General features: G+C 44.4%; 1 protein-coding gene across 1 annotated transcript in view; it reads right to left on the reverse strand.

Moving 5' to 3' along the window:
* The window catches only part of LOC137544910 (protein ABHD15-like), a 39,430-nt gene extending 20,167 nt beyond the window's left edge, over positions 1–19,263 (reverse strand). Inside the window, exons 1-2 of the mRNA XM_068266007.1 lie at positions 18,687–19,263; positions 5,084–5,436 (exon numbers count right to left, since the gene is read on the reverse strand). Of these exons, the coding sequence (XP_068122108.1) occupies positions 5,084–5,436; positions 18,687–19,136 (803 nt within the window). The 5' untranslated portion in view covers positions 19,137–19,263. The remainder of the gene's footprint in view (positions 1–5,083; positions 5,437–18,686) is intronic.
* Positions 19,264–20,086: the final 823 nt, after the last annotated feature.

The following is a 20,086-nucleotide window of genomic DNA, read 5'->3' on the forward strand; positions in this document are numbered from 1 at the left end:
GGTGTCTGCTGCCCACATTGCGATTTTCAGGTGTCTGCTGCCCACATTACGATTTTCTGGTCACTGCTGCCCACATTGCGATTTTCTGGTCACTGCTGCCCACATTACGATTTTCAGGTGTCTGCTGCCCACATTGCGATTTTCAGGTGCCTGCTGCCCACATTGCGATTTTCAGGTGCCTGCTGCCCGCATTACGATTTTCAGGTGTCTGCTGCCCACATTACGATTTTCTGGTCACTGCTGCCCACATTGCGATTTTCTGGTCACTTCTGCCCACATTGCGATTTTCAGGTGTCTGCTGCCCACATTACGATTTTCAGGTGTCTGCTGCCCACATTACGATTTTCAGGTGTCTGCTGCCCACATTGCGATTTTCAGGTGTCTGCTGCCCACATAACGATTTTCAGGTGTCTGCTGCCCACATTACGATTTTCAGGTGTCTGCTGCCCACATTACGATTTTCTGGTGTCTGCTGCCCACATTACGATTTTCTGGTGTATGCTGCCCACATTACGATTTTCTGGTGTATGCTGCCCACATTAGGATTTTCTGGTGACTGCTGCCCACATTGCGATTTTCTGGTGACTGTTGCCCACATTGCGATTTTCTGGTGACTGCTGCCCACATAAGGATTTTCTGGTGACTGCTGCCCACATAAGGATTTTCTGGTGACTGCTGCCCACATTATGATATTCTGGTGACTGACTGCTGCCCACATTAGGATTTTCTGGTGACTGCTGCCCACATTACGATATTCTGGTGACTGCTGCCCACATTAGGATTTTCTGGTGACTGATGCCCACATTGCGATTTTCTGGTGACTGCTGCCCACATGGCGATTTTCTGGTGACTGCTGCCCACATTGCGATTTTCTGGTGAACTCTGCCCACATTACGATTTTCTGTCCCACATTACGATATTCTGGTGAACGCTGCCCACATTACGATTGTCTGGTGAATGCTGTCCACGTTACAATTTTCTGGTGACTGCTGCTCACGTTACGATTTTCTGGTGAACTCTGCCCACATTATGATTTTCTGGTGAACTCTGCCCACATTATGATTTTCTGGTGAACGCTGCCCACATTACGATTGTCTGGTGAATGCTGTCCACGTTACAATTTTTTGGTGACTGGTGCCCACATTACGATTTTCTGGTGAACTCTGCCCACATTATGATTTTCTAAAGGCCCACATTACGATTTTCTGGTGAACTCTGCCCACATTACGATTTTCTGGCCCACATTACGATTGTCTGGTAAAATGCTGCCCACTTTACAATTAATTTACAGTGAAACGCTGCCCCATTACGATTATTTGGCACCTATGGGGGGAGGGGGCCCCATCCAAATATTCGCAGGGGGGCCCAGTGATTTCTAGTTACGCCCCTGTTTATTTTGTCATATTTTTCTGTATAATGTCTGATTAGTTGCTCTGATTCTTATTAGTTGCTCTGAGTAATGGCTCTGCATTCCTCTGCACAGTATTTCACATTTTGGAATTTTTGCACATTTTATTTAATGACCTGTGGATCGTATTTGTAAAAGCCTTTGAAATAGGACCACGGATGCAAATAGAATTTACATGGATTTGAAGTACTTTTATCTTTAATTTCTAAGCTCTGTGTACAATGTCTTTTTGCAATGTACATCTTGTGTATTTCTGTCTCCTAGTGCTGTGTTATTATACTGGTGTGATCTTTTTATGCAGAGAAATACTGCAAAGTATGGTCTGTTAAATAGCTCAAAACTGGGTCATCAAAGTCCGCAAGGTAGAAATGCTGGGAAACCACTGAAGTGTAACAAAGCAAGTGTAACCCATTTCTTCGCTTTACTAATATATATATATATATATATATATATATATATATATATATATATATATATAGATAGATAGATAGATAGATAGATAGATAGATAGATAGATAGATAGCAAAGAACCTCAAGGAACCTGGCCAAGTAGTTCACAATATCAGAAGTTTACTTTATCAGAATTGGTTACACATTGCATATTCATACAGGCGCATGGTAGGGACATAGGGACTGAGTTTCTATAGCCAGAAGTTTGCTATATCAGAGTTTACTACTTATAATGAGATTGACAGGCTACATTTAAACAGAAACAATCATGCTGCATTGTTCTAGTCCAGTGATTTAGGGTAAATTGCAAGTCTGCATAAAGGGTCATAAGTAACCTATGCATCTAGCGATTTTAGTGGCCAATCAACTCAACCAATACAGAGATCTCTCTCTAATCGAATATGATCGAAGAAAGATCTGTTGGCTACCATAAACCCCACTGTCCTCCCTCCTCCCTCGTGCTCCTGCATTATTATAAGACCTCTATGCCACCTGATGGACTCCTCTTTGGTGGTTGCTGGTGAAACCACGTGGTGCAAGCCCCCCGAAGAACCTGGAAAAGGAGTCCAGCAGGCGGGGAGAGGTAATGTATTAATGCAAGGGCAGGGGGTACATTTACAATAAGGGGGACAGCGGCCAGGGGTCTCCGACATGTTTGTGATTATCACACACCGTTACGGCTGTACACCCTATCAAGCATGTCAGCTCAAAATCTTGCAGCATGTCCGATCGATAAATGTGACCAATTTCGGCCCAAAATTGGTTGCATGGCCGATTGGCCATGCTTTTGGCAACACCGAAGATCATTCGATAAGAATTATCAAATCCGATCTTCGAACCGCCGCCAAATCGGTAGATCAATGGGAACGTTAAAGGTGCCCACACACAAATCAATTTTGCCTAGCAGATTTGATCACTGATCAAGTCTGCCACAAAGATCGATGGCCCGATTGCAATTTTGATCATTTTCCAGCTAAAATTAATCAAAAATCATTTGTACTGGACAAAAGATCACGGTTGAAAGGGGACGGGGTGCAGCAGTAGACCAATGGCCCAAAGGCGTTCTCCATCGCAAGCACTTTTATAAAATACTTTGAAAATCGTTCCTAAAATTGCTTACAAAACACTAGTGATTGCGATAGCGATTTGAGATTATTTGTGGGTCCCTGCCCTAATACCTGGTACACACCATACAAGTTCCCATTGGAAATAATAGATTCAACCCCTCTGACAGGTCCGCTCTTATTTCCAATCATTTTTCTGATCGATTTTCCGATCACTACTATACAAAATCGATCAGAAAAATGATTGGTAATCAGATCGGAACTGCCGGAAATAATCAATTTGATGAGAAAGTGTATGGTGTATACCAAGCATACCACAAGGTTTTCCCTCACAGAGGCCTGTCATCAGTTTAAATCATTTGAAGAAAAACAAACTTGCAGCAAGTGATCATACAAAACTCCCACACAAGTTCTGCATGGTTCTTTGCCAGGTGATACCATTTCCTGTAGAGAATACAAGGAAACTATCAGTTAGGGTCAGAGCCCACTAACACAGTTGTATCCGCTTTTCAGTTAAACATCAATGTTACAGATGCTGAAAAGCAGACAGAAGCGGACACAACTGCGTTAGTGGACTCAGGCCCTTAAAGGTGAGGCCTGATTCACATATCTCCAGCATTTTTACCAGTACTTACATCAGCAGAGTACCGCACGTTGTGCAATCAGCATGGGTAGCACAAATTGCTACGGTAACGTGTATAACGCTACTGGCAATCAGTGCAACCTGCGGTACTCTACTGGTGTAAGTACTGTTAAAAATTCCTGCGCATGGCAATATTACCGGAGCTGTGTGAATAAGGCCCTGTACTGCATTTAATGAGGACAACGTCACACATTAAAGAAATTAATGAGAAGTCTTCACACATTTGCAGCCACTAGTGCATACACCTTACACCTTTGTCCCTGGAACTCTGCTACAAACAGCTTGACTTAAAAGAGGCACTGTAGTAACATATAGTAGAATGCAGTAAATTATTCAGGATCACCACTTTTACAGCAGTTTTTCCTTGTTTTACCATCAGAAACACTTCCTATATCTGTATATTGCTATGTAACCCCACCTTCCCAGTGATACTTAGCCTAGGCTATTTAGCTATATGGAATTCTTCTCCCAGAGCATTCTGGGAGATTAGGTTTATTTTTTACTGGCTTCGGAACTCTTAGTAAAACGAGCATTTCACAGACACGCACCTGAGAGGACTAAAGAGGTCACCGCCTGTGATAAATTGGGCAAATGGGCAAACGCTGACTAAATAATTTATAAATATTGTAAAAAACATGCAATTTTATTTATTATGTTACCTTCATTACAGTTCCTCTTAAAATGTTACACTGTAGATCACATGGTAAAGACAAGGACAGGTTGTGGCTGGATAGTGTACTGGTTAAGGGCTCTGACTTAGGTGACCTGGGTTCAAACCTCAGTTCTTCCGAAGCCAGCACCTATTCAGTAAGGAGTTTTTTTGGGTGAGACTCCCTAACCCTGCTACTGCCAACTGACTGCACTCTAGTGGCTGCCGCACAAGTGCTTTGAATCCACCAGGAGAAAAATACTACACACATACTGGAATTATTATAAAAAAATCTGGGAAGAATATTTTTACTCCCTCTCAGTTGACATCCTATAGCACAAGTGGAAGGCAGCACTCCCATGTGAATAGGGTGTATCAGCATAAAAGAATGAAAAAGTCCCCCCACATCAGTAGTCCTCCTCTGTAAATGCTGCTCTCCAAACGTGTGCTCCGTGAAGGGTAAGAAAGAAGCGTTAATGTATCCCAAGCAGAGAAAAGATTGAGCACCTTCCATTTGTCACTTGTCTTATTGTGGAAAAGTATGCAGCTAACATAATCAAGACGACTGTGCAACAATCAGAACCACGCAGTAGACTACAGTGGCGACCAAGCATCCAGAGATGTGAAACGGCCATTGGTCTCTTTAGTACCACCCACACACCTCCACTCTTACATCCATGCAGTATGTAGCATGGTTCTGATTGTTGCACAGTCATCTTGATTACATGTAAACTGCACACATTTCCATTAAATAAGACAAGTGACAAACTAAGGTGCCCCTGACCTTTTCTCTGCTTTGAATCCTATAACACTAGCCTACAAATATGGTATGACTCTACAGCCCACCGAGCAGTCTATGTATAACTTACCTGCTTAAATAAGTCTTTTGGTAAAAGAGTAGAGCTGCCTGCCATAGCCATGGACACCCAGCTTCAAACCAGTCCTGCAGGCGAAACAAAGGGGAGATGCAGCCCGCGGCAGTGATGTAGCTGGACGAGCCGCACTCGCCAAGGTAGGAGAGCAGAAGCCCAGCGCCCGTGCCTTCAGCTGCAGCAAACAGGCGAGAGGAGGGCTGGCAATGACGGATGTATCGAACCGCCTCCCGAAGGTCATCAGGGTCACCATAAGGCTGTAGCTTGGCTGTGCTGAGTGGGCATCCATTATGACAGCGACGGTTAAAGATGACGGCTTGGTATCCATGTGTGAGAGCCAAGTGACACATCTGTGGGATGCATATTCAGATAACATATAAAACCATGTACAGGACGTTTAAAAACATGCGTACAAAAGAATTGACCCTACTGGCTTTATTATAGCTTCCAAAAATGCCTTGAAAATGTTTCAAATTGACTCTAAACTTTATTCTCATCCATTAAACTAATATTTCTTACTTTCAGGGGATATTCACAGTGGGATGTTGCGTTGTAATGCGACGTTAAAGTCACGACGCAGCATTACAATGCAAAAAAAAGGTGGTAACGCAAATTAATGCTGCGTTACAATCAGGGCTGTGGAGTCGGAGCAATTTTTAGGTACCTGGAGTCGGAGTCGGGAAAAAAATGCACCGACTCCTAATGAATTTAAACTGTAATTAAAATAGAAAATAGGATAAAATGTTCTATTTCTTAGATAATAGTCAACATAAATCATTTATATATACACAGTAATAGCTCTGCTTAGTCCACAAAAATGAAATAAACCAATCAAAATTAGTTACTTGTGCTGCTTCAATAAAGCAGTCCCTGTATTTTTAAAGTCAGATATACATATTTGATTGTACAGTATATATGATGTGTACACAGGAATCTTTTATATATACTAACTAACATCTCTGCTGTAAGAATAAAGCCTGATGAGTAGCCGTGTCACTAATAGAGATGGTCATTGAGATGGAAATAATTCTGCATTGATGCTGGTTTATGCAAATGTATCACTACACTTTATAGAGAATTTATGTGTGCATCAAACCAAGTAACACCTGACAAATCTGGCTTTGCAAATTTGGCCTAATTGGCTATTCACGAGACATAGCTCATGCAAATATCCATTTACTTTCACTTGCCAAAGTTTGCAGGGTTAAAACCAATACCGCAAAGCGGTTGCCCTGCGGGAATTAGTTCATGCTGCATTAGCACTATCCAGGAGCGCGACGGGGAGGCTTCCCAATGTCCCCATACAACCGGGGTGCCGCGGGGCCCCAAGCGCTCTCTCACTGCCTGGAAACCACAGCGGCAACCCGGAGTGGGAGGCTGGGAGGTGCAGGTGACCCCCCCAAGCGTAGCCAGCGCCGGGAAGATAATTCAGCCAGTCAGCGCAGTACGGCAGTGTGCCGCTCCTACAGCCAGGAGCATTCTACACCTGCGCAATAGTGCTGCGCAGGTGTAGTACGCTCCCGGCGGCGGAGTGTGTGCATGCACACTACGCCAGACTAGCTCAAGTACCTGGATCCATAGCAGAAGATCCAGGTGGTGGAGGAGGACAGCAAGGAACTGATAAGCCTGAAGGGGGCTGGAGGAAGCCCCATGTATGTATAAAACTTTAATTTCATCTGTCTCAGGTTTACTTTGTTACACAGTAGTACTATACTCTACATATGCACTCCCCACAGAGCTGCAGGGAATCCACTGAGAATGTTGTGCACATTGAACACAGAGGTGTTTATCACCCATAAACCTGGTTCAGATTGTGCATGAAGAATGTGTAAGGCCTGGTGCACACCAAAACACGCTAGCAGATCCGCAAAATGCTAGCAGATTTTGAAACGCTTTTTCTTCTTTTTCTGTAGCGTTTTAGCCAGGGCTGTGGAGTCGGTCCAAAAATCCACCGACTCCGACTCCTCAGTTTAGGATTCCACCGACTCCGACTCCACGACTCCGACTCCTCTAATTTGCCCATTACAATTTTGTTGATTAAAAGTATGTAACATGAAATTCGTCTCTTAACTGCCAACGCTTAGGAATTTTACAAGACAACTGAAGTGAGAAGGATATGTAGACTACTATATGTATTCCCTTTAGACTAAAACTAGTCCTTGGTAAGAGTACTTGTAAAAGGTACAGACCGGAAAAAAGAAAATCTATCAGGCCCTAGGCAATGTAAGTGTGGGTGCATGTAAGAATGTTGTGCAGGTACTCTGCAGGGGAATGAGGAGATTCTTCCTCTATTACACATTCTTCATGCACAATCTGAAGGTTTATGGGTGACAGACAACACCTCTGTGTTCAATGTGCACAGCATTCTCAGTGGATTCCCTGCAGCTCTGTGGGGAGTGCATATGTAGAGTATAGTACTACTGTGTAACAAAGTAAACCTGAGACAGATGAAATTAAAGTTTTATACATACCTGGGGCTTCCTCAAGCCGCCTTCAGGATAATCAGTCCCTCGTTGTCCTCCTCCACCACCTGGATCTTCTGCTATGAGTCCAGGTACTTGAGCCAGTCGGGCGTAGTGCGCATGCACACACTCCGCCGCCAGGAGCATACTACACCTGTGCAGCACTATTGCGCAGGTGCAGAATGTTCCTGGCTGTGGGAGCGGCATGCGGCCGGACAGCGCTGACTGGCTGAATTACCAGGACTCATAGCAGAAGATCCGGGTGGTGGAGGACAGCGAGGGACTGATTAGCCTGAAGGGGGCTGGAGGAAGCCCCAGGTATGTATAAAACTTTACTTTTCATCCGTCTCAGGTACCCTTTAATTTGTAGTCACCAAACCAAATTTTAACAACATATCAAATTATTTGATTTCATCAGCAAAGGGATTGCATACATTTGCATAAATCAGCATCAGTGCAGAATTATTTCCATCTCATTGACCATCTCGATTAGTGACACAGCTACACATTAGGCTTTATTCTTACAGCATAGATGTTATTTAGTATATATGAGATTCCTGTGTACACATCATATATACAGTCACAATCAGATATGTATATCTGACCTTAAAAATATGGGAACTGCTTTATTGAAGCAGCACAAGTAACTAATTTTGATTGGTTTATTTCATTTTTGTGGACTAAGCACAGCTATTACTGTATATATACTGTATTTATACATTATTTTTAATGACTATTATCTGAGAAATAGAACATTTTATCATATTTTCTATTTTAATTACAGTTACAAATTCATTAGGAGTCGGAGTCGGTGCATTTTTTCCCGACTCCGACTCCAGGCACCCAAAATTGCCCGACTCCACGACTCCGACTCCACGACTCCGACTCCACAGCCCTGGTTTCAGCTAGCGTTTTGCGGTTTTGTGTAGCAGTTTTGGTGTAGTAGATTTCATATATCGTTACAGTAAAGCTGTTACTGAACAGCTTCTGTAACAAAAACGCCGGCAAAACCGCTCTGAACAGGAGTTTTTCAGAGCGGTTTGCGTTTTTCCTATACTTAACATTGAGGCAGAAACGCATCCGAAATCCAAAAAAATGCCTCACCCCGGGAGGATTCGTTTCTGCAAAACGCCTCCCGCTCTGGTGTGCACCACCCCATTGAGATACACTGACCAAGCGGATCCGCAGCCGCAAGCGGCTGCAGAAACGCTGAAAAAGCCGCTCGGTGTGCACCAGCCCTAATTGAGGAAGAATGTTCTTTGTTTAAGATAGATGTTCTTTGTTTCTGTCTGTACCTTCTACAAGTACTCTTACCAAGGACTAGTTTTAGTCTATGACTAAAAGTATTAGAGGTAGAAGATCCACCGGATATCCAACTAACTGGTATTGTTTAAAAGAGAATAAATATGGCAGCCTCCATATCCCTCTCACTTCAGTTGTATTTTAAAATTCCTAAGCGTTGGCAGTTAAGAGATGCATTTCATGTTACATACTTTCAATCAACAAGATTGTAATATGCAAATTAGGGGAATTGAGTCGAGGAGTTGGAGGAATCTTAACCTGAGGAGGTGTATTTTTGTACCGACTCCACAGCCCTGGTTACCATGGCATACAGTAGATACAGTGGAGCATATAGACAATGAAAAATATGCTCTCTGTATTTGTTTAACGTCTGCGTTTAGAGGAAATGCACTGCAAGCAATGAGTTACCATAACGCAGCATTTACAACGCGATGTTAAGGTCGCATAGGCTTAACATTACAGTGCGTTAACCTGAAATAAAACGAATGATGATAGAAAGGACCAGTGTGGTTTAAATGATAAAATTACATATTTTGCTAAGTGAAATGCGCGGCAGGGGGCGTGGTTAGAGGTGTGGCAGGGGCGTGTATTAAAGTGTCCCTCTTTCTTTACTCAAAAGGCTGGGAGGTATGATCAAACAAAGCATTCATAGCACCGCAATAGGCAGAAGTACAGCATTACTGGGGGTAAAGACACAGCAAACAAACAATCATCTCGCCTCACAACAAAAACACATGTTGAAATTGCATGTAACAAAGTAAATCAAAAACACTTGTGCGATTCCAGAACCACTCACTTCCATCAAATAACACCAATAAAACAATTCAGAGGATGACTGATAGAAATATTAGTCATCAGATGTCTGAGCTGCTCTGGACGGCCTTGAAAACCTTGTGCTGGGAGGAATGTGATGCAGCAGTTCAGATTCTCAGTTCCCGGGGTTATTTATGTTTATTTATGCTTCAGGTGAACTTCTGGCCCTGGTAACTTTCTACAGCACTCAGTGATTGTTTTGTCTGCAGAAAATATATGGCTGTGCCAGCCTGATGTATCATTCAGAGGACACCTCTGCATGCATTCTCAAAGTGTGATCATATACAGACATTTATCTATGTAAGGCCTTCTCTGAAGTGAGTCTCACAGCCATACAAAGCATGCATATAAAGACTATGCGAGAGTTCATTATAGGTTAATAAAGACTAGCAGAACCAAGCCCATTTAAAAACGGGCTCTAGGTCTGTTTCTGATGTTACTGCACACGTGCACACCCGCCACGCGCGTACACCCGGCCACCCGCTCGCACGCACGCCTGGCTCTCTGGCCCCGTCGTCCTGCCTCTGTGAGGCTGGGTCCATGCTGCGCACATACGCAGTAGCAAAAAGCACAGACCCAGCTACGCAGGGACACAGGGGTTTTATTACAGAGGATGAGATCTAATAGACAAAATAAATACACAATTGGCAGCATGGTGGTGTAGTGGATAGCACTCTTGCCTTGCAGAGTACCTTTGGAGCCAGAGCTTTCTGTCATGATGCCCCTACCCTTTGGAATTTCATACCACACCCAGTAAAGTCAGCCCCATTCCTGGGGTTATTCAAATCCAGACGGAAAGAAAAGCCCCCCCTCCCCCCCCCCCCCCCCCCCCCCTTAGCCTGGAATTTGCAGACTTGTAGAATTCACACATACAGACACACATGGTGTGAAGAAAACGCATACAGAAAACTGACAGACGCATGTGCTCCCAGCTTATTACACTATCTCTGATGGAGCAGAACTGGCTCTGCAGACTTCTCCAGCATTACTACAGTACACAGCACTTGGGGAGGGGTAGAGAGGTTGGGGGCTGGGTGCTGTACACAAGACCCTGCTGCACACTGAATAGGGACTGCCTACAAATCTCTCTACAAAACTTTGTATGATTCCTTATCAGTGGCTGAGCAGATTCAGTCATTAGAACAACTGTTGGAGATCAGAACTTTTTTTCTCCCCCCATGGGGCCCCCTGCTGCTGCATACCTTGCAGGGTCTAATATTACACCCCTGCCTGCACGTAATCATCTTTACTACCAGCAGGAAAGAAGAAGAAGAAGAAGAAAAAAAAAAACACCAACTGCCAATATCTATAACCACACTCCTAACAATGTGATGGGCTGCAAGGTTTTTTTTTTTTGTTTTTTTTCCTTTTATAGACATACATATCCACAGAGGGAGACAATGCATGCTTGGCAGTCGGAAACAGCTGTTATTTTCCACAATACAAGGTTTACAGACACGTAACGGTCAGGACCTAGGTCCTGACATCACACTGTGGGAGGGGTTTCACTACAATATCAGCCATACAGACAACCCCCCTTCCCCCCCAATGATCTTGAAGGGAGAGGGGGAATCAGCTACTGATTGGGATGAAGGTCAATCGTTGGATACAGTTCCTCTTTAATCATCTATGTTGGGATCAACAGATTACTAGCTGATCTGGTCAAAGTGATGTCAGAAATATAATCTAGCGTTTGAAAATTAGACACCTGACTTCTATGAGCTGCTCTTCCATTTGTTTCCGGGTTTGTGAGCCAAACTATTTTTCTCTACACAGTAAAACGGATTAATTCTGAACAATCAGATAAATAACAGTATCCTGTAAGGAAACAGATTCCTGCTTCTCACTGAATGTGGATAAGTCTTTCTCCTACAAGTTTGTGTGCGAGTGTTGGTGACACATCCTCTGTAGGTAGAAAAGCTGTACACTTTTTTTTCTCAGCTGAAATATGTAGCAAGACGCCATCTCTGGTTACACTGAATCTTTGAGAAGGTTGCTTGATTACAGTGGGAAATGTGACATGCGGGTTGCAAGCCTGTATTTGCCTTAGGTGTGCAATGTAATCCCATACCTCTAATGTTCTCATTTCAGACCATCCCAGAATTTATTACGAAAACGGCAACACAAAGTAATACTTAACATTACCATCTTTAAGGGCAGTAATCAGAGACTGCTAGTGCCATCAGGATGCAAATAAACAGTCTTTGCTATCTATCTCAACTTATGGCAAATCATCCCTGCCCTGTAGCATGCGTGATTTCACAGGCACCATAAACATAAGGATCAAACTCCATCCAGCACCTGTGCAGCCCCGGACCAAACTCCATCCAGCACCTGTGCAGCCCCGGACCAAACTCCATCCAGCACCTGTGCAGCCCCGGACCAAACTCCATCCAGCACCTGTGCAGCCCCGGACCAAACTCCATCCAGCACCTGTGCAGCCCCGGACCAAACTCCATCCAGCACCTGTGCAGCCCCGGACCAAACTCCATCCAGCACCTGTGCAGCCCCGGACCAAACTCCATCCAGCACCTGTGCAGCCCCGGACCAAACTCCATCCAGCACCTGTGCAGCCCCGGACCAAACTCCATCCAGCACCTGTGCATCCCCGGACCAAACTCCATCCAGCACCTGTGCATCCCCGGACCAAACTCCATCCAGCACCTGTGCATCCCCGGACCAAACTCCATCCAGCACCTGTGCATCCCCGGACCAAACTCCATCCAGCACCTGTGCATCCCCGGACCAAACTCCATCCAGCACCTGTGCATCCCCGGACCAAACTCCATCCAGCACCTGTGCATCCCCGGACCAAACTCCATCCAGCACCTGTGCATCCCCGGACCAAACTCCATCCAGCACCTGTGCATCCCCGGACCAAACTCCATCCAGCACCTGTGCATCCCCGGACCAAACTCCATCCAGCACCTGTGCATCCCCGGACCAAACTCCATCCAGCACCTGTGCATCCCCGGACCAAACTCCATCCAGCACCTGTGCATCCCCGGACCAAACTCCATCCAGCACCTGTGCATCCCCGGACCAAACTCCATCCAGCACCTGTGCATCCCCTGACCAAACTCCCTCCAGTACCTGTGCAGCCCCAGACCAAACTCCCTCCAGTACCTGTGCAGCCCCAGACCAAACTCCCTCCAGTACCTGTGCAGCCCCAGACCAAACTCCCTCCAGTACCTGTGCAGCCCCAGACCAAACTCCCTCCAGTACCTGTGCAGCCCCAGACCAAACTCCCTCCAGTACCTGCGCAGCCCCTGACCAAACTTCATCCAGTATCTGTGCAGCCCCGGACCAAACTCCCTCCAGCACCTGCACAGCCCCTGACCAAACTCCATCCAGTACCTGCGCAGCCCCTGACCAAACTCCTTACAGTACCTGTGCAGCCCCAGACCAAACTCAGTGGAGTACCTATATATAATTTATTTTACAGTTGAAATGCATTAGGAACCGGAGTCAGTACATTTTTTTACCCAAACATTGCTGCTGTCTGGTTTTTATCCAATCTTAAATGTAATCTATAAAAAACAAAAATAAGGGTGCTGATAGCAGCTTAACTGTGCAATGTTTAAGTTGTCTGGGGCATATTTGCGCTTTCAAGGAGAGAGATGACATGTTCAGTATTTTCCAAAATACTGGTCCTTCAGGAAGAACCATCCGTTGTGGGTAAATGCTATCACATGACACAGAGACCTTACCTATATCTTCCTACATAGTGTACCAATTGAGTGACATACAGGTCTTGTGTCAGAGCCCCTGAAGACTACACTGCCTGCACTGTCACAATGATTAGAAAAAACATTACCTGCTGAATTTAACACCCTCCAGGCATCTGCTCAGCCCGAGTTACATTATTGTGGACCATCGTCAAGCGCTGCCAGTGGGACTCAGGGCCTCAGGAGGATTCCCATTCACTCCTGAGGAACACTGCTGCAGATGGATACAGTACAAAATGCTTTTGTAATTACATTCACACTTATCCTGGCATTTAATGCATGTGATTTTCCGCATGCACAATTCTTTGTTTCTAAGGCCCGGTTCACATTAGCGGTCGCCGTCTGGAATCGCCGTGCCGGAGCCGGACCGCATGCAGAACGGACGGAACGGACACACGGCATAGCAATGAAAGCCTATGCGTCCGTTCACATGCGTACGTTTCGTCCGGACCGGATCCGGACTCCGGCATAAGACCCAACATGCGCTATTTTTTGGTCCGGCTCCTCCGGCAGCCGTATCCGGAGCGGAGCCGGACTGCACCATCCGGCCAATACAAACCAATGAGAACCGGAGAGCGCACAACACACTGGCTAAAAATCCGGATGTTCTACCCCACTTCCTATGCGTATTGTAGCGGCGATTTTGGATGGGGACACATGGGCAAGCATATTGGAGTGGAGCAGCAGTGACTTTAAACGTGCTGGAGATGTTGGCAGTATGTCGGAGGTGGAGGTGAGTGCTAAACAGCGGAGGGCCTGATTCCACAGGTCCACCTTCTGCTGACCTCCCAGACCCCAACATTTTTATTCGGTTTCTACTATCTTTTGCCAAACGGATCCGGATCGCATCCTGATGAACACCTGATGCAACCTGACCGGATCGGATCCGGATCAGAACCGCACGGTTCCGATCCGGTCAGGTCATCCGGTCCATTTGGCAGAGAACCGCAAGTGTGAACCGGGCCTTAATGTTGTATCTTTTTTTTTATTTTTGCTCTAACTCATGTGAGTTTTGTGGTTTTAGTATGAGCTTGCGAAACTTGGCACTGAGATTTTACCATGAACGCCAACTAAAGGTAATTTACACAAAGATCCATCTAATTAGCTTCACAATTTCATGCAAAATTTGAGTTTAACACAAATTTTCGGTGTTTCCCATTTGACTTGCCTTAAAACACAAACAGCACACAAAACAAAGCTGACCTATCTGAATTTTAAATGTAAAAAAAATTAGGGAATTCAACATCCCACAAAACTGTAATTACAGTGTAATGCCAATGAGATACATTACATCTGAGTTTTTATAATAGCATGCCAATTTTAAGTGTGAACCCTGCCTACAGGCTGCCATACACTGGTTGATTGCCCCCCAGATCGACCAACAGATCGATCCCTCTCTGATCAGATTTGGTCAGAGAGGGATCTATTGGCTGCCCATGCAGTGCACAAGGATTTTGAATCGATTCACAAGCTTTGGAGCTGCCGCTGCCTGCCTCCCCTTCCCAATTTGGGCTCCCCCGGCCAGCAGTACTGATGATATTACCTGTCTGCCAGCACGAGTCCCTGGGTCTGTGCTGTCCCTTTCTCTAGCTGTCCATCTTTTCTTCACTTCCTGTCCTGTCCTGTGACAAGCGGAAGTTCAAACAGTAGAGGGTGCCCTACTGTTTGAGCTTCTCACAGGACAGGAAGTGAAGAGGAGATAGAGAAGAAGGCCACCCCAAGAAAGGGATAGCAAAGACACCCGGTGACTCGCCCCAGCGGGACAGGTGAGATTATTGCTGCGTCGGTCGTTGCTGAATCGAACGTCGCCAACTACGCACTCACGACCAGTCTGCAGTATATCGATGGGAAATCGACTTAGTGTATGGGTACCTTAGGGATTAGTTCACATAAATCTCAAGAGCTCTTTAGTGAGAGCTTTTTGAAGCAATTTTACCTGCGTTTTTCAAGCGATTTGCGTTTTTTGTAAGCACTTTTGAGCTTTCCTGTTTGCAAACAATCAGGAAGTGACCTGGAACGGAATAAAATTTAATGTAATCTGTAATGAAAAGCACTCACAAAACCTCTTTTCAAATCGCTTTTCAGGTCTCTTTCATAGTGCGACGTTAAAGTCGCACGTTACAAAATCTTTCAACGCAGACTAACGCACAGCAATGCAAAGTCTGTGCGACATTCACAATGCACACGTTGCGTTTGTATGTAATGCGTAGCGTTATTAGAAAGTGCTGCATGCTGTCCGTTATACACATTATTAGCTGCATTGGACTGTTTGCACATGCTCAGTAATGACTTTGAAGCATACTTTTCATTTCCTGTATCCTCTACTGTATGTGACAATAACGGGGCATTAAGTTGCGTTGAAACTTTTTTGGGGCGTTGCAATTTGCGTTGCGTCTTTAATGTCGCATCAAACCGCAACGTCCTACTGTGAAAGAGGCCTCAGAGTTGAGGAGTCAGAGCAATTTTTAGGTACCTGGAGTCAGGAGAAAAAAAAATGCACTAACTCCTAATACATTTAAAGTGGACCTGAACTCCGAATTTCCTCTCTGCTCTAAAAAGATAAGAGCATAATCACCTTTAAACAAAAAAACATTTCTTTGTTACAGCTGATGCAAATCCTAAAAAAAAAAAAAAAAGCTGCGCTGTTTCTACTTCCTGATTCTTTGAAACTGACATATTGTCAACATCCTTGGCTTCCCAATGAGCTTATCTGCCTTATCTGCCATGGCAGTCATGTGACACAGGTGAGAGATCAAATTACAACTTGTGATTGGACACAAATGAGGGGGAATTAAACAGGCTAAGCTCTCTAAACACATACAGGATGCATAAAAACAGCAGTTGCAATAAATCAGTCACCATATTTTTAAAGTCAGACATACAGTACATATGATTGTGACTGTACAGTTTATCTGATGTGTCCACAGGAATCTTTTACATATAATAAATAACATATCTGATGTAAGAATAAAGCTTGATGTGTAGCTGTGCCATTAGTGTGTTGAATGAGATGCAAATACTTTGGTGTTATTTGTTTAAACCTGCATTTTTGTATGCATTTTGCTCATAAAAACAATCAATTTGATACATTGAGACTGGTGACTACAAGTTACACAGTAGTATTATACTACTCTGCATATGCACTTTCCGCAGAGCTGTTGTGAATCCACTGAGAATGTTGTGCACACTGAACACAGAGGTGTTGTCTATCACCCGTAAACCTGGTTCAGATTGTGCATGAAGAATGTGTAATAGAGGAAGAATCCACTCATTTTCCTGTAAAGTACCTGCACATCACTCTTTGATCTACCCAGTTATATTGCCTAGGGCCTGATCGATGTTCTTTGATCCTCTATGCACCATTACATACTCTCATCAAGAACTAATTTTGATTTCTATTTTCAGCTGCTCTACAGTTCTATCATTGTATATACTTATTGTCCAGCGCTGCGTAATATGTTGGCGCTTTATAAATACAATAAATAATAAAGACATACCGTATCCTAAAAGTGTCCATACATCTTGTGATGATGGGCAGATTCGACCAAGAGACAAATATGAGGGCCTTGACACACTGGACAGAATTTTGCGGGGTTTTTTTCCCTTCTTTTTCCAATGCTTCCATTGATTAAGATCATGGCAAAATAGCCGCAATAGTAATTTTCTGAAAAATTTCGATTGTGGCAATTTTGCCATGATTTTAATGTAAGTCAATGTAAGCATTTTTAAAAAAATGAAAATGGCCCGCAAAACTGGCTGTTGCTGTGCCCCCCTACCTGGTTAGTGTAATGATTGGCTGATCCCATGTCACCTGCCTGTGTTCTCCTATATGGTCAGTATAATAATTGGCTGTTCCTGTGTCAACCTACATGGCCAGTAGAATGATTGGTTGTTCTTGTATACCCCGATGTGGTCAGCGTAGTCTATAGCAGCATGCTGTATCCCATAGGGATGTGGAGTCAGTACAGAAATCACCCTACTCCCCAGTTTATTAAACCACCGACTCCGACATCTAATTTGTACAAAGGCTATGGATTTGGTTCAAACATCATCCGACTGACTCACCGACAGGTACCCAAAAGTGCTCCAACTCCTCGACTCCGCAGCCCTCAATAAGTTGCTGCAAAACACCCGCTTTAACAGTGAGGTATACATTTCATTGACTGTATGCTTCACTGTATGCCATGCGACACACACACACACATTCCAATCCCCTTGCATTCTTAATGATAATCGATCATATATGAGGCCACAAACAAACCTCAAGTGTAGCATCATAAGATCAAGCGTTTAAATGTCAATGCCAGATAAAGAATTATATTGCTTCAACTTAATCAGATTATATGGAAATGCTGTTATCTTTAATTGGATTTGCTTTTTTTTTTTTTTTTTTTTTTTAAATCTATAACAACCAAGATAAAGGGAGGCTAAACTGTAACATTGCATGTGGCTAACCAGATTTGGCAGTGAGTGATTGACAGCTTTACTAATAAAGCTGTCAGTTAATTATTGCAAGACATTTTTTTAATACTAAATCTGTTGAGCCTCATGCAAGAAACAAAAACACAAAAAACTACAACCTATGAGGCCTTGGTAACATAACGTTCAGCTCGCGTGTCCATCCGCGGTGAGCTTATTTTGAGGCGTTTGGGTGGGCAATTCTTTTTTGTGGTTAGCGGTTTCCGACATGTTTTTCCCGAGCGTTTTTGGTAATTCATTCCCTGACGCAAGTCAAGAAGCGAACTCTTTGATCCTATTGAGAACTCTTTGATTCTATTGAGACGGAATCGCCTCAAAAATGGCTCAAGCACCGCTTATCTAAACGGATCGGAAACGAACCGCTTAGAAATTAACTCTCTCATAGAGAATCATTGTGTAAGCGCTTTCAGGGCGATGTTGGAAAATCAGCCAGGCTTAAAAAAGTAACAAAAACGCCTGCAGTGTGAACAAGCCCTGAATGATGGTTTTCATGTAGATTAAAAATCTCTGGGAAAGTCGAATTGACAGCTCATTTCTAAAATGACAGGATGACATTTTCGACTTTATAAATAGTTTGTATTAAGTGTGGGATGCATAACAAGTGTGCCCAGAAGTTAAAATTCCACCCAGAATCCTCCTTTAACTATCCAACACCATGGGAGATGCCATCACTATACAGTATAAAAACATATAATATTAATACAATTTCAGTATCGCTGCAGATTATCTTTCAGTGCTGACATATAGGCTACATGCATTATTTTACCAATAAAAAAAGATGCTATACCAATTTCTGTGCTCTATTATGTTTTTTACCTTGCTGATGTTCCTAGTGATTTTACCAAAAGAGTTTGGGATGACCAAAAGAATGGGTACAGTGGAGTTACTGGATGCCCTTCTCCTCCTCACATGGTGTCCAGGCTTCACTGCCCAATCAAGGGCAACCAACCCCTCATCAGACATCTGCAGGTACTCCCTGGCAAAGTGCACCCCTTTATCCACGGGGCCCAGCACACCCACCACAGTCTGCAGCGTGGGGAGAGTTCTCCACAGCCACCTGACATCGGAAAAGCCACTGAAAGTCCTGCACTGCCTCAACAGGTAGTTGGCCAATGCTGAAGGCTTGCAGATCAGCTTGTAGTCTTCCCTCGGCTCCTCTGCCTTCCCTGATCCAGCTGATATGAAATGAATAAGGCTGAAGCGCTTCCTATAGGACCATAGCAGCAGGAGCAGGAGGGTGCCTAGAGAGGCAGCCCATTCTAGCATTGCAGTGGACGAGGCAGGCGGATCTCAGCAGCTGGGACCTGGCTGAAGGGACAGTGCAGGTGTCTGAGCCACTCGCGTGCAGCTGCTGGGGGCGGAAGCGCTGAGAAGCTCTCACATCCTCAGACACGCTCTGCACAGCCAGCAATGCTCTGACAATCAGGACTAGTCTCTGCTCTGATGATTACCGCGAGTGGGCGGAGAGGAGCTGTCTACACGCAGCCTAGCACTGCGGTCACTCCCCAGTGCACAGAGCAGACGCTTCAAAACTTTCAAGTGAAGATTACAAACGGCAGATATTGGGAGATTTATGACCGGCTCACGCGCTTCCAGCACACTGTTACTTGTAGGCGTTGATTATACTGTTTAAAAGTTTAGGAAAGTGAATGAAAGTTGCATTTGCATGAGAACAGGGCAGGCAGGTGTGGTTAAAATGATTGCAACTTTGTCAAAATTTGCAACCTCTACCATTGTTCCTTCTATGGGATGCAAATTCTGACAGGTTGCATAAAATGCTACTTGTACTGAAAATATTTGCAACTTTGTCAGGATTTGCAACCTCTACCATTCCTCCGCCTCAGAGCTGGAACCCACTAGAGCGTTTTTCTTTTTAGCATTTAGGGATTTCAATTGCTAGCGATTTCCCTAAACACGCTGCCAATGTAAATGGATGGGACAAATTCCACTAGAGCGATTACGATTAGGGAAATCGCAGGACATGCAGCATTTTGGGAGCGTTTCCATTTCAATGAATTGTACTGGAGCAAGGAAATCACTCCCAAAATTGTTAGCAAAACGCTATCACAAATCTCTAGCGATAACGCTTTGAGCTTTCTAGTGGGTTCCAGGCCTCACAGAAACCCTTCTGCCTAACACTAAACTCCCCTTTCTTCTGCCTAACCCTAACCTACCCTATCCTGTGCCTAATACAGTGGATCCTTGGTTTCCACGCA

Source organism: Hyperolius riggenbachi, chromosome 2 (assembly GCF_040937935.1).
Source record: "Hyperolius riggenbachi isolate aHypRig1 chromosome 2, aHypRig1.pri, whole genome shotgun sequence".
In the NCBI taxonomy this organism is placed as follows: domain Eukaryota; kingdom Metazoa; phylum Chordata; class Amphibia; order Anura; family Hyperoliidae; genus Hyperolius; species Hyperolius riggenbachi.